General features: G+C 45.8%; 1 protein-coding gene across 50 annotated transcripts in view; it reads left to right on the plus strand.

The window, feature by feature from the left end:
- LOC122257939 (tyrosine-protein kinase Src64B) overlaps positions 1-12500 on the plus strand; it is a 197955-nt gene that overhangs the window by 149609 nt on the left and 35846 nt on the right. For 19 of the 50 annotated variants that reach the window (XR_015192089.1, XR_015192086.1, XR_015192088.1 and 16 more), the window contains 2 exons: positions 10095-10187; positions 11209-11355. Coding sequence is in view for 34 of the 50 variants with exons in the window: in XM_086549869.1 (XP_086405995.1) it covers positions 10115-10187; positions 11209-11355 (220 nt within the window). In the remaining 16 variants the exon portion in view is untranslated. Of the gene's footprint in view, positions 1-10094; positions 10188-10896; positions 11005-11208; positions 11356-12500 lie in introns of all 50 variants that reach the window. The other 31 variants (XR_006223634.2, XR_015192084.1, XM_043023586.2 and 28 more) reach the window with 3 other exon arrangements.

Below are 12500 nucleotides of genomic sequence, written 5' to 3' on the forward strand. Positions count from 1 at the left end.
GAGGAGTAGTATGAGGAGGAGTAGTATGAGGAGGAGTAGTATGAGGAGGAGTAGTATGAGGAGGAGTAGTATGAGGAGGAGCAGTATGAGGAGGAGTAGTATGAGGAGGAGTAGTATGAGGAGGAGTAGTATGAGGAGGAGTAGTATGAGGAGGAGTAGTATGAGGAGGAGCAGTATGAGGAGGAGTAGTATGAGGAGGAGTAGTATGAGGAGGAGTAGTATGAGGAGGAGTAGTAGGAGGAGGAGTAGTATGAGGAGGAGCAGTATGAGGAGGAGTAGTATGAGGAGGAGTAGTATGAGGAGGAGTAGTATGAGGAGGAGTAGTATGAGGAGGAGTAGTATGAGGAGGAGTAGTATGAGGAGGAGTAGTATGAGGAGGAGTAGTATGAGGAGGAGTAGTATGAGGAGGAGTAGTATGAGGAGGAGTAGTATGAGGAGGAGTAGTATGAGGAGGAGTAGTATGAGGAGGAGTAGTATGAGGAGGAGTAGTATGAGGAGGAGTAGTATGAGGAGGAGTAGTATGAGGAGGAGCAGTATGAGGAGGAGTAGTATGAGGAGGAGTAGTATGAGGAGGAGTAGTATGAGGAGGAGTAGTATGAGGAGGAGTAGTATGAGGAGGAGTAGTATGAGGAGGAGCAGTATGAGGAGGAGTAGTATGAGGAGGAGTAGTATGAGGAGGAGTAGTATGAGGAGGAGTAGTATGAGGAGGAGTAGTATGAGGAGGAGTAGTATGAGGAGGAGCAGTATGAGGAGGAGTCGTATGAGGAGGAGTAGTATGAGGAGGAGTAGTATGAGGAGGAGTAGTATGAGGAGGAGTAGTATGAGGAGGAGTAGTATGAGGAGGAGTAGTATGAGGAGGAGTAGTATGAGGAGGAGTAGTATGAGGAGGAGTAGTATGAGGAGGAGTAGTATGAGGAGGAGTAGTATGAGGAGGAGTAGTATGAGGAGGAGTAGTATGAGGAGGAGTAGTATGAGGAGGAGTAGTATGAGGAGGAGTAGTATGAGGAGGAGTAGTATGAGGAGGAGTAGTATGAGGAGGAGTAGTATGAGGAGGAGTAGTATGAGGAGGAGTAGTATGAGGAGGAGTAGTATGAGGAGGAGTAGTATGAGGAGGAGTAGTATGAGGAGGAGTAGTATGAGGAGGAGTAGTATGAGGAGGAGTAGTATGAGGAGGAGCAGTATGAGGAGGAGTAGTATGAGGAGGAGTAGTATGAGGAGGAGTAGTATGAGGAGGAGTAGTATGAGGAGGAGTAGTATGAGGAGGAGTAGTATGAGGAGGAGTAGTATGAGGAGGAGTAGTATGAGGAGGAGTAGTATGAGGAGGAGTAGTATGAGGAGGAGTAGTATGAGGAGGAGTAGTATGAGGAGGAGTAGTATGAGGAGGAGTAGTATGAGGAGGAGTAGTATGAGGAGGAGTAGTATGAGGAGGAGTAGTATGAGGAGGAGTAGTATGAGGAGGAGTAGTATGAGGAGGAGTAGTATGAGGAGGAGTAGTATGAGGAGGAGCAGGATGAGGAGGAGTAGTATGAGGAGGAGTAGTATGAGGAGGAGTAGTATGAGGAGGAGGAGTATGAGGAGGAGTAGTATGAGGAGGAGTAGTATGAGGAGGAGTAGTATGAGGAGGAGTAGTATGAGGAGGAGTAGTATGAGGAGGAGTAGTATGAGGAGGAGTAGTATGAGGAGGAGTAGTATGAGGAGGAGTAGTATGAGGAGGAGTAGTATGAGGAGGAGTAGTATGAGGAGGAGCAGTATGAGGAGGAGTAGTATGAGGAGGAGTAGTATGAGGAGGAGTAGTATGAGGAGGAGTAGTATGAGGAGGAGTAGTATGAGGAGGAGTAGTATGAGGAGGAGTAGTATGAGGAGGAGTAGTATGAGGAGGAGTAGTATGAGGAGGAGTAGTATGAGGAGGAGTAGTATGAGGAGGAGCAGTATGAGGAGGAGCAGTATGAGGAGGAGTAGTATGAGGAGGAGTAGTATGAGGAGGAGTAGTATGAGGAGGAGTAGTATGAGGAGGAGTAGTATGAGGAGGAGTAGTATGAGGAGGAGTAGTATGAGGAGGAGTAGTATGAGGAGGAGTAGTATGAGGAGGAGTAGTATGAGGAGGAGTAGTATGAGGAGGAGTAGTATGAGGAGGAGTAGTATGAGGAGGAGTAGTATGAGGAGGAGTAGTATGAGGAGGAGTAGTATGAGGAGGAGTAGTATGAGGAGGAGTAGTATGAGGAGGAGTAGTATGAGGAGGAGTAGTATGAGGAGGAGTAGTATGAGGAGGAGTAGTATGAGGAGGAGTAGTATGAGGAGGAGTAGTATGAGGAGGAGTAGTATGAGGAGGAGTAGTATGAGGAGGAGTAGTATGAGGAGGAGTAGTATGAGGAGGAGTAGTATGAGGAGGAGTAGTATGAGGAGGAGTAGTATGAGGAGGAGTAGTATGAGGAGGAGTAGTATGAGGAGGAGTAGTATGAGGAGGAGTAGTATGAGGAGGAGTAGTATGAGGAGGAGCAGTATGAGGAGGAGTAGTATGAGGAGGAGTAGTATGAGGAGGAGTAGTATGAGGAGGAGTAGTATGAGGAGGAGTAGTATGAGGAGGAGTAGTATGAGGAGGAGTAGTATGAGGAGGAGTAGTATGAGGAGGAGTAGTATGAGGAGGAGTAGTATGAGGAGGAGTAGTATGAGGAGGAGTAGTATGAGGAGGAGTAGTATGAGGAGGAGTAGTATGAGGAGGAGTAGTATGAGGAGGAGTAGTATGAGGAGGAGTAGTATGAGGAGGAGTAGTATGAGGAGGAGTAGTATGAGGAGGAGTAGTATGAGGAGGAGTAGTATGAGGAGGAGTAGTATGAGGAGGAGTAGTATGAGGAGGAGTAGTATGAGGAGGAGTAGTATGAGGAGGAGTAGTATGAGGAGGAGTAGTATGAGGAGGAGTAGTATGAGGAGGAGTAGTATGAGGAGGAGTAGTATGAGGAGGAGTAGTATGAGGAGGAGGAGTATGAGGAGGAGTATGAGTATGAGGAGTAGGAGGAGTAGGAGGAGGAGGAGTATGATGAGGAGGAGTATGAGGATGAGGAGTAAGAGGAGGAGGAGTATGAGGAGGAGGAGTATGAGGAGGAGTATGAGTATGAGTAGGAGTATGAGGAGGAGGAGGAGGAGGAGGAGGAGGAGGAGGAGGATGATGAGGAGTAGTATGAGGAGGAGTAGTATGAGGAGGAGTAGTATGAGGAGGAGTAGTATGAGGAGGAGTAGTATGAGGAGGAGTAGTATGAGGAGGAGTAGTATGAGGAGGAGTAGTATGAGGAGGAGTAGTATGAGGAGGAGTAGTATGAGGAGGAGTAGTATGAGGAGGAGTAGTATGAGGAGGAGTAGTATGAGGAGGAGTAGTATGAGGAGGAGTAGTATGAGGAGGAGCAGTATGAGGAGGAGTAGTATGAGGAGGAGTAGTATGAGGAGGAGGAGTATGAGGAGGAGTAGTATGAGGAGGAGTAGTATGAGGAGGAGTAGTATGAGGAGGAGTAGTATGAGGAGGAGTAGTATGAGGAGGAGTAGTATGAGGAGGAGTAGTATGAGGAGGAGCAGTATGAGGAGGAGTAGTATGAGGAGGAGTAGTATGAGGAGGAGTAGTATGAGGAGGAGTAGTATGAGGAGGAGTAGTATGAGGAGGAGTAGTATGAGGAGGAGTAGTATGAGGAGGAGTAGTATGAGGAGGAGTAGTATGAGGAGGAGTAGTATGAGGAGGAGTAGTATGAGGAGGAGTAGTATGAGGAGGAGTAGTATGAGGAGGAGTAGTATGAGGAGGAGTAGTATGAGGAGGAGTAGTATGAGGAGGAGTAGTATGAGGAGGAGTAGTATGAGGAGGAGTAGTATGAGGAGGAGTAGTATGAGGAGGAGTAGTATGAGGAGGAGTAGTATGAGGAGGAGTAGTATGAGGAGGAGCAGTATGAGGAGGAGTAGTATGAGGAGGAGTAGTATGAGGAGGAGTAGTATGAGGAGGAGTAGTATGAGGAGGAGCAGTATGAGGAGGAGTAGTATGAGGAGGAGTAGTATGAGGAGGAGTAGTATGAGGAGGAGTAGTATGAGGAGGAGTAGTATGAGGAGGAGTAGTATGAGGAGGAGTAGTATGAGGAGGAGTAGTATGAGGAGGAGTAGTATGAGGAGTAGTAGTAAGAGGAAGAGGAGTATGAGGAGGAGGAGTATGAAGAGGAGTAGTATGAGGAGGAGTAGTATGAGGAGGAGTAGTATGAGGAGGAGTAGTATGAGGAGGAGTAGTATGAGGAGGAGTAGTATGAGGAGGAGTAGTATGAGGAGGAGTAGTATGAGGAGGAGTAGTATGAGGAGGAGTAGTATGAGGAGGAGTAGTATGAGGAGGAGTAGTATGAGGAGGAGTAGTATGAGGAGGAGTAGTATGAGGAGGAGTAGTATGAGGAGGAGTAGTATGAGGAGGAGTAGTATGAGGAGGAGTAGTATGAGGAGGAGCAGTATGAGGAGGAGTAGTATGAGGAGGAGTAGTATGAGGAGGAGTAGTATGAGGAGGAGTAGTATGAGGAGGAGTAGTATGAGGAGGAGTAGTATGAGGAGGAGTAGTATGAGGAGGAGTAGTATGAGGAGGAGCAGTATGAGGAGGAGTAGTATGAGGAGGAGTAGTATGAGGAGGAGTAGTATGAGGAGGAGTAGTATGAGGAGGAGTAGTATGAGGAGGAGTAGTATGAGGAGGAGTAGTATGAGGAGGAGTAGTATGAGGAGGAGTAGTATGAGGAGGAGTAGTATGAGGAGGAGTAGTATGAGGAGGAGCAGTATGAGGAGGAGTAGTATGAGGAGGAGTAGTATGAGGAGGAGTAGTATGAGGAGGAGTAGTATGAGGAGGAGTAGTATGAGGAGGAGTAGTATGAGGAGGAGTAGTATGAGGAGGAGTAGTATGAGGAGGAGTAGTATGAGGAGGAGTAGTATGAGGAGGAGTAGTATGAGGAGGAGTAGTATGAGGAGGAGCAGTATGAGGAGGAGTAGTATGAGGAGGAGTAGTATGAGGAGGAGTAGTATGAGGAGGAGTAGTATGAGGAGGAGCAGTATGAGGAGGAGTAGTATGAGGAGGAGTAGTATGAGGAGGAGTAGTATGAGGAGGAGTAGTATGAGGAGGAGTAGTATGAGGAGGAGTAGTATGAGGAGGAGTAGTATGAGGAGGAGTAGTATGAGGAGGAGTAGTATGAGGAGGAGTAGTATGAGGAGGAGTAGTATGAGGAGGAGTAGTATGAGGAGGAGTAGTATGAGGAGGAGTAGTATGAGGAGGAGTAGTATGAGGAGGAGTAGTATGAGGAGGAGTAGTATGAGGAAGAGGAGGAAGAAAAGGAGTAAGAAGAGGAGGAGGAGAATGAGGAAGACGAGAATGATGATGAGGAGAATGAGGAAGAGGAGAATGAGAAGAGGAGAATGAGGAGGAGGAGGATGAGAATGGGGAGGAGGAGAATAGGAGGAGCAGTATGAGGAGGAGTAGTATGAGGAGGAGTAGTATGAGGAGGAGTAGTATGAGGAGGAGTAGTATGAGGAGGAGGAGAAGAAGAAGAAGAAGAAGAAGAAGAAGAAGAAGATGAAGATGAAGATGAAGATGAAGATGAAGATGAAGATGAAGATGAAGATGAAGATGAAGATGAAGATGAAGATGAAGATGAAGATGAAGATGAAGATGATGATGAAGACGAATAGGGGTAAGGAGAAAGGAGAAAGGGAAAGGGATGGTGTTGGAAGGGGGAAAGAGAGAAAAGGGGAAGGGAAAAGGGGGAAGGGGATAGGGATGGAGGGGGAGGGTTAAGTGAGGAAGGGCAGAAGAAGCGTAATGGCTTGCCAACTCGTGGCCACCCTTCCTCCTCTGTCCTGCTCTCTCCGGTCTCCTCCTCCACCCCTCCCCCCTCCCCCTGCCCCTTCTCTCCCTCGTTTTCCTTTGTTGGCAGATTCGCTTATTCGGATTTTATTTCCGAAGAGGACGAAGAGATACGTAGCCAAGAAATACAAACAAGTCCGGGAAATGAGGGACGTGATGTTGTCCGCGTAATGAAGGGAACTCATTTCTTTGTTACGTGTTAATTTACTACGGTGTACGGTATACTCTCTCCCTGAGTGGTGGGTTCTACGCGCGCACTTTCTTTCTCTTTCTTTCGCTCTGTCCCGCTCTCTATTTCCCTCCTTTCCTCCCTCCCTCCTTCCCTCTTTCATTCATTCCTTCCCTCCTACCCTGCCTGCCTCCCTCCCTGCCTGCCTCCTTCCCTCCCTCCCTCCCTCCCTCCCTCCTTCTCTCTTTCCCTCACACGCACACACACACACACACACACACACACACACACACACACACACACACACACACACACACACACACACACACACACGCACGCACGCACGCACACACACACGCACGCACGCACGCGCTCGCTCACACAGAGGGAGAAGGAGAGGGAGAAGGAGAAGGAGAAGGAGAAGGAGGAGAGCCGGATCAGAAGGATGAAGGAGAAGGAGAAGAGTACGCGGGAGAGGAAAGTGTTAGGGGGAGGGGGAACAGGGGGGGGGAAGAGGGGGACCGGGAGAGGAAGAGGAAGAGGAAGAGGAAGAGGAAGAGGAGGAGAGAGGAGAGAGTCAGATATATGGCGTTATGTTCCGCGCTTGAGCATTACGTGATTTAACCTATGACGTGGCGTGACGTGGCCGTATTTTTTATGCAATATGAATATGGTATATGAATTTACCTTTCGCTGTGAATGAAGCACAAGGAAATTAAGTAAGAGCAAATAGAAGACTAAAGAGTGAGGGAGAAGTCACAGCAGATAAACGGAGAGGATAAGCAAGAGGGGCCGACGAGTTAACAAATGAGAAGGGAGATGCGTGGCGATAACAAGTGGAAGGCGCGGCAGGGCAAGAGTGATCCTCGGTGTCCATGCATGTCTGTGATGGAACGTCGACTTGTTCCCACACGGTTACGTATGCTTGTGGATTCGAGTGAACGATTGTGATGGAAAGAAGGACGCGAAACAAGGACACGGGCGGAGGAAGGGAGAAGGAAAACGTCACGAAGCTCGCCTAGGAGTCCACCGGCCGAGGAGTGAGAGGGAGAGGGAGAGGGAGAGGAGGAGGAGGAGGGAGTGAGGAAGGTAATCCCTCCCGTGGGTGCCGGGCCACGTGCTCGGCAGTGCCTGGCCTCTCTTCCATCACTCGCGAGTGGTTGGTGCTCCTCTCGCTCGCTCGCTCGCTCTCTCGTCGAGCTACTCGGTCCCGTAGCTTTGGCGTTGCGTGAGCCGTTTCCTCCCCCTCCCCCTTCCCCTCCCTTCCCCTCCCTTCCCCTCACTTCCCCTCACTTCCCCTCACTTCCCCTTCCCCTCCCTTCCCCTCCCTTCCCCTCCCTTCCCCTTCCCCTCCCTTCCCCTCCCTTCCCCTCACTTCCCCCTCCCTCCCCCTGGCATGGGTTTGCTGCGTCTCCTTTGTCCTTCCTTGGGCCCGTTTGCTCCGGGGAAAGAGGGAGGTTGTGTGACGTCGGGGTAGGAACTTGGGTAAAGGACTTCTCGGGTGTCATGACGACTTCAAATCGGATGAAATCGTTGGATGTACGTTTATGATGTATGATGTATCATGTTCTGTAGTTCTGATAGTATTTCCCATGCGGTTTATGTTATGCTTGGGGCAACTAGTTATACAAAGGCCTTTGTATCACTATTGAGCCAGTTGATTTAGTGCCACTTTATGTCCGTAGCTCCAGTGGATTTTCTAAACAAAATTGAATAGTTCAGATAGTCTGTTCCCACAATCGGATTGGCCACAGGCTCTTTCAGATGACCCTCGGGGAACGAGGCTTGAGGGAAATTAGCGCGTTAATTCGTGTGGGTGTGTCATGCGCCGTTCTGTGGTGAGGAATAAGGGGTTCAAAGGAGGGGGAGGGGGGGAGGGGTGTTGGTGTGTTCCGGTCGGGGGAGGTGGGAAGGGCGAGGGCGAGGGGGAGAGGGCGAGGTCACGTGAGGTCAAGGTGGGAGTGGGGGTGCGTGAGGTATTAGAAGTGCTTTGGGTGTCTCAAGGCTGGTCAAGTTTAGTCTCGCCGCCGCTTTCGCGAGTGCACGCACGTACCGGAGCTGAGAGCCGCCAGACAGACCGACCAGACCCTCTCGGAGCGAAAGAGACTCTACTTCGTCTCGTCTCTTCATTCGTTCGTTGATTGTGAAGTGATTCGTGACGCCCATATGGCCCTCGACGCTCGAATATGGCTGGCTTTTCTCACCAGCGTGCAGTGATTTACGGCTCGAAATGTGATGATTGCTTCAGTGCGTGCGTGTGTTTATAGCGAGGCTGCTTGACCGGAAGTCTTGTACAAGCACACGGCCGGCCTGGAGAATATGATATTATTTCGCCCACATGTTTAGAATAGATTGAAGGTTGGTGTTACGTAACGCTTATTGAGATGAAATTCGTTGCAAGCAATCGAACATAAACAGAAATATGTTATTTTGTCATGGCATGAGAGTTGGGGAGAGGGGGAGGAGGGGGGGGGGTAATCACCTGTTGATGTAAATGACCGATCAAATATTGACATAACTGATCTTCGCGTTGTCGGGGGTGGGGTGGGGGGTGGGGGTACTTACCAATCAGAGTCTCTTATCTTAACGTAACGTGTGCTCGAGGCCGTGGTCAAGGAGACGTGACATTTCCTGTGTGCTTGCATTTTGTCAGGCTTCTTTCTTTCTCTTGTGGTTACTCAACATGCACAGGCCTCGATTGTACAACCTAGGTAACTTTCAGTGTTTTTTTTAAAGCTATTTTTAAGTGGTAGACAGCGGCTTCTCTTCCTTATCTGAAACGTTGACCAGACCTGCGGGAAATATATATATGTGTATTTATGTATGTATGTATGTATATATGTATGTATGTATGTATGAATGTATGTATGTATGCATGTATATTCATTAACTCCCATATCTCGCGAATGCCTGCATGGTCTCACAACCTCAACCAAACAGATCCTGTAACTATGTTGTTTCAGTCATGCGCTGTATTGCAAGTAGTTGAATCGTTGAAGAAGGGAGGTGTGGCTAGTACTAGTTAAGTAAGGTAAAGGATTCTCAATTTTGTCTGGCTGATTAATGTTGGAGCAGAGATTGTTTTTACGTTATTGACAAGATAGTATGTAAGTGAGAGTAAGAATAGGGATGAGAGTAAGAGTAAGAACAAAAATGAAAGGGAGAGGGTGTGGGTGTGGGTGTGAGAGTGAGTTAGTGAGTGAGTTGGTATGGCTATGAGTGTGAGTGTGCGTGTGTGAGAAAGAGACAGACACAGACAGACAGACAGACAGACAGACAGACAGACAGACAGACAGACAGACAGACAGACAGACAGACTGTAAGAGATATTAAGCAATCACAATTTGTTAAACTCTAGCTTCATTTGAAATTAATACGACCCTCTGTGTGATACCTCGATCATCAGTATAAAGAAAGCACTGCTCTGTCTGTTATGTTTGCTTGGAGTGGAAGGTGCAAGTTAGACAATTCCTAATCAAGTTGGATCAATCGCCTGAGCGCGCTGGGCATGCATGCACTTGCTCTTAACTGAGCTTTAATCATTTGCATGCCTGCCCGTTAGCCGTGTAGCTGATACAGTGTGTGGAATTTAAAGTGCTGTTATCAAGGAAATGTTCACGTTTACCTTATTTTTGTGTTTCGTATAGAACATTTACTTGATATGATATACAGGGTATTATCGTTTGATCTTTGTGGATTAGGAGTGATATTGCTTGATTAATGTTTTTTTTAAAGGATTATAGACGAATTCAAGGAATATTGTATTATTCAAGATAGTCTTCCTATAAAAGCGAATACGGTTATCTTATTGAAATGGTCGTAAAACTGCTTGACTTCTATCGTATCTTGCTGTTAATTATGATTATGGTTACCTTCGTTTTGCTGAAAATTCTGTTAACGTTCCCTCCTCTTCCTCTTCTTCGCCCTCATTTTATTTCCTTCCTCTTCCTCCTTTCCTTTTCTTCCATTCCTTCTTTTTTTTTGTATTCTTCCGCACATCGACATATACATTGTATTTATTAATTTTGAAAAAAAGAAGAATTTTGTACAGTGTTTTTTTCCTTTCAGGTGCATGAGTGATTTAGAGGATGGGCCAGAATATGTGTTGCCCCAAGAAGGGGCCGCCACCCCCAAATCACCCTGGACCGTTTGACCCCATAGGTACGTACATGCTGCCGTTCTGCAACATGACCTGATTCGTTGGTAAAGGATCACCATCCAGGAATGGGAGCCTGCCGGGTGCCATTGCTGTGTTTGGAGGTCCTTGTCTTCTTATGTAATTGTTATTTACCTTTTATTATGTTGCTTTTAGAGAGGTAGAGAGGTCGGCATCTGAATATTATTACATTGCAGTTTATTTGGATGAAATTCGAGAGTAAGCATGCAACAGTCAGCAGAGGTTGTGATCACCAATGGTCCGATAAAATGCCCTAAGACACTGCCCTAATATTCCATCCCATCCCCTCATAGAGTCCTATTATATATAAAAAAAAAAGCTTTTTGTCATCATTTCACCCCCTTAGTACTTGATGACTCTAGGTGAGATTTTTGAAGATATGTCTCAGTTCTTTTTATTTTAGTGTGGTCATACTTTTAGACTGATTATTTTGACAATGTGTTAGCTTGTGTTTGAAAGATTTGTTTATCACTTCATTGTATTTGTTTGGCATTGTTTCTGTTTTCCTGATATATAGAGCAAAGAGATGTTCATTTCCTTATTATAATTTATACACTTCTTTAATTAAGAACCAATAGGCATATCCATGAATTGCTAACACAGCCAGAGAAATGCTTATAAGACGGAAAAGAGAATGGTGTAGGTTTGATAAATCTAATGAGTGTGTTCCATTCCTTTTCTCATGATCATCAGATCCAGTCGAAATAATTGAGGTGACGGATATATTACCTACCAATGGCGTTCGACCTGAACATACTTATTCCAGAACCCAGAACCCAGCAACAAGCTATCATGATGAAGGTTGTTCATGGTCATCCAAGTCTTTGCTGCGTTTAAGCTTTTTTTATTGCTTCATGCTACCAAAGACTCGTTGGGTCTCATTGTCATTAAAGGCAAAGTTTATCCTTTGCAGTTGCAAGCAAGCCAAAAAAAAAGCAATCATTCCGTTCAAAGGCCAAAGTGCTTCTCTGCTTGAGTCATGCAGAAATATTAATGTGTTCACAGGTAAAGCGGATGGCAACGCCTCCATGACACCACCACACGGTGGTGGAGGAAACCCTCGCTATTATCCAGACCCGTCCAGAGGCGGCAGACCTGCTTATAACTCTCAACAACATGGAGTCGATGTTATCCGGTCAAATTCAGGACAAGGTGGGTTTTACAAAATCGCTCGGTACAATCGCAGAGACACTGTACGTGAATTGAGAAGTGGTAAAGTTCTCATGATATTCATGATTGGATGTTACAGTAGATGTACTGGACTCACTAGCATAATGTATGGTGTAGACTCTGAAATTTAGTTATTCATCTGTTTTTTTTTTTTTTACTTTCATATGAATGATTCTGCAGTTGGCACTTTTAAGATACACAAAACCTAGGGAAGTGCCATGATTGAGCTTACTGGTATTTTTGTGGAATGATGTGTAATTAATAAGGTAATATGAAGTACCAGTTCTCCACTGAACTGACACGTAGCATATGTCATATATTCAGGTTCAGTCATTTTTGTTCCTCCTTCACATTTGTGTCATTTATCTTTTGCCATTATTTGGATCCTTTCCCCCCCCTTATTCCTATATATATCCTTGTAACCTACACATCCTGTCAAACTGAACAACTATCGCCGACATTGTGAAAGTTTCCTGGAAACGATTTTCTGGGGATAAATGACGTAAAATTACCATCAGAAAGACACACAAGAGGGAACCTTGATGTCGCTGTCTCTACAAGTGCATTAGCCATTTCTAAACTTTGAAGCATCGCGCGTTATTAATTAAGTAGTCGTAATATTAATTCTAGAATCTTCTAGTTGATCGGACGTGTTGACGCCACACGAATGGCTGAAGTGAAGTAATGAGAGTAAGAGAGTAAGATTAGGGTAAGATCGACAAGAAGAGAGAGAGAGAGAGAGAGAGAGAGAGAGAAAGAAAGAGCTAGAATTAAAGATAATACAAAGTTGGATTTCATTTTAGAGTGAAAAAAATGATTAAATACTTTGAATACGTTGCAGCCTCGGTTGAATATATATATTTTTTTTAGCAAGTCAGTGAGCTCAGAGTGGTGGTGCAGAGACACAAAAAGCGAGAAGCGTTAATGAACGAATGAATATGGATTTTCAGACGAAAGTCACTCTGCGATGAACTAGTTATTAGGATATTTGTTTTTTACTTTTTAGTGATAAGATGAAGGACTAATTTAGTTAGTAGTTATGTTTTGTGTTTAAGTTTCTTTGCATATATTATATCGTCTGACTAATTAACACCATCTATGTGATTAGCAATAGTTATTGTAAATAA

Source organism: Penaeus japonicus, unplaced genomic scaffold, assembly GCF_977035675.1.
Source record: "Penaeus japonicus unplaced genomic scaffold, GWHDUDI00000001_assembly GWHDUDI00000022, whole genome shotgun sequence".
Lineage (NCBI taxonomy): Eukaryota > Metazoa > Arthropoda > Malacostraca > Decapoda > Penaeidae > Penaeus > Penaeus japonicus.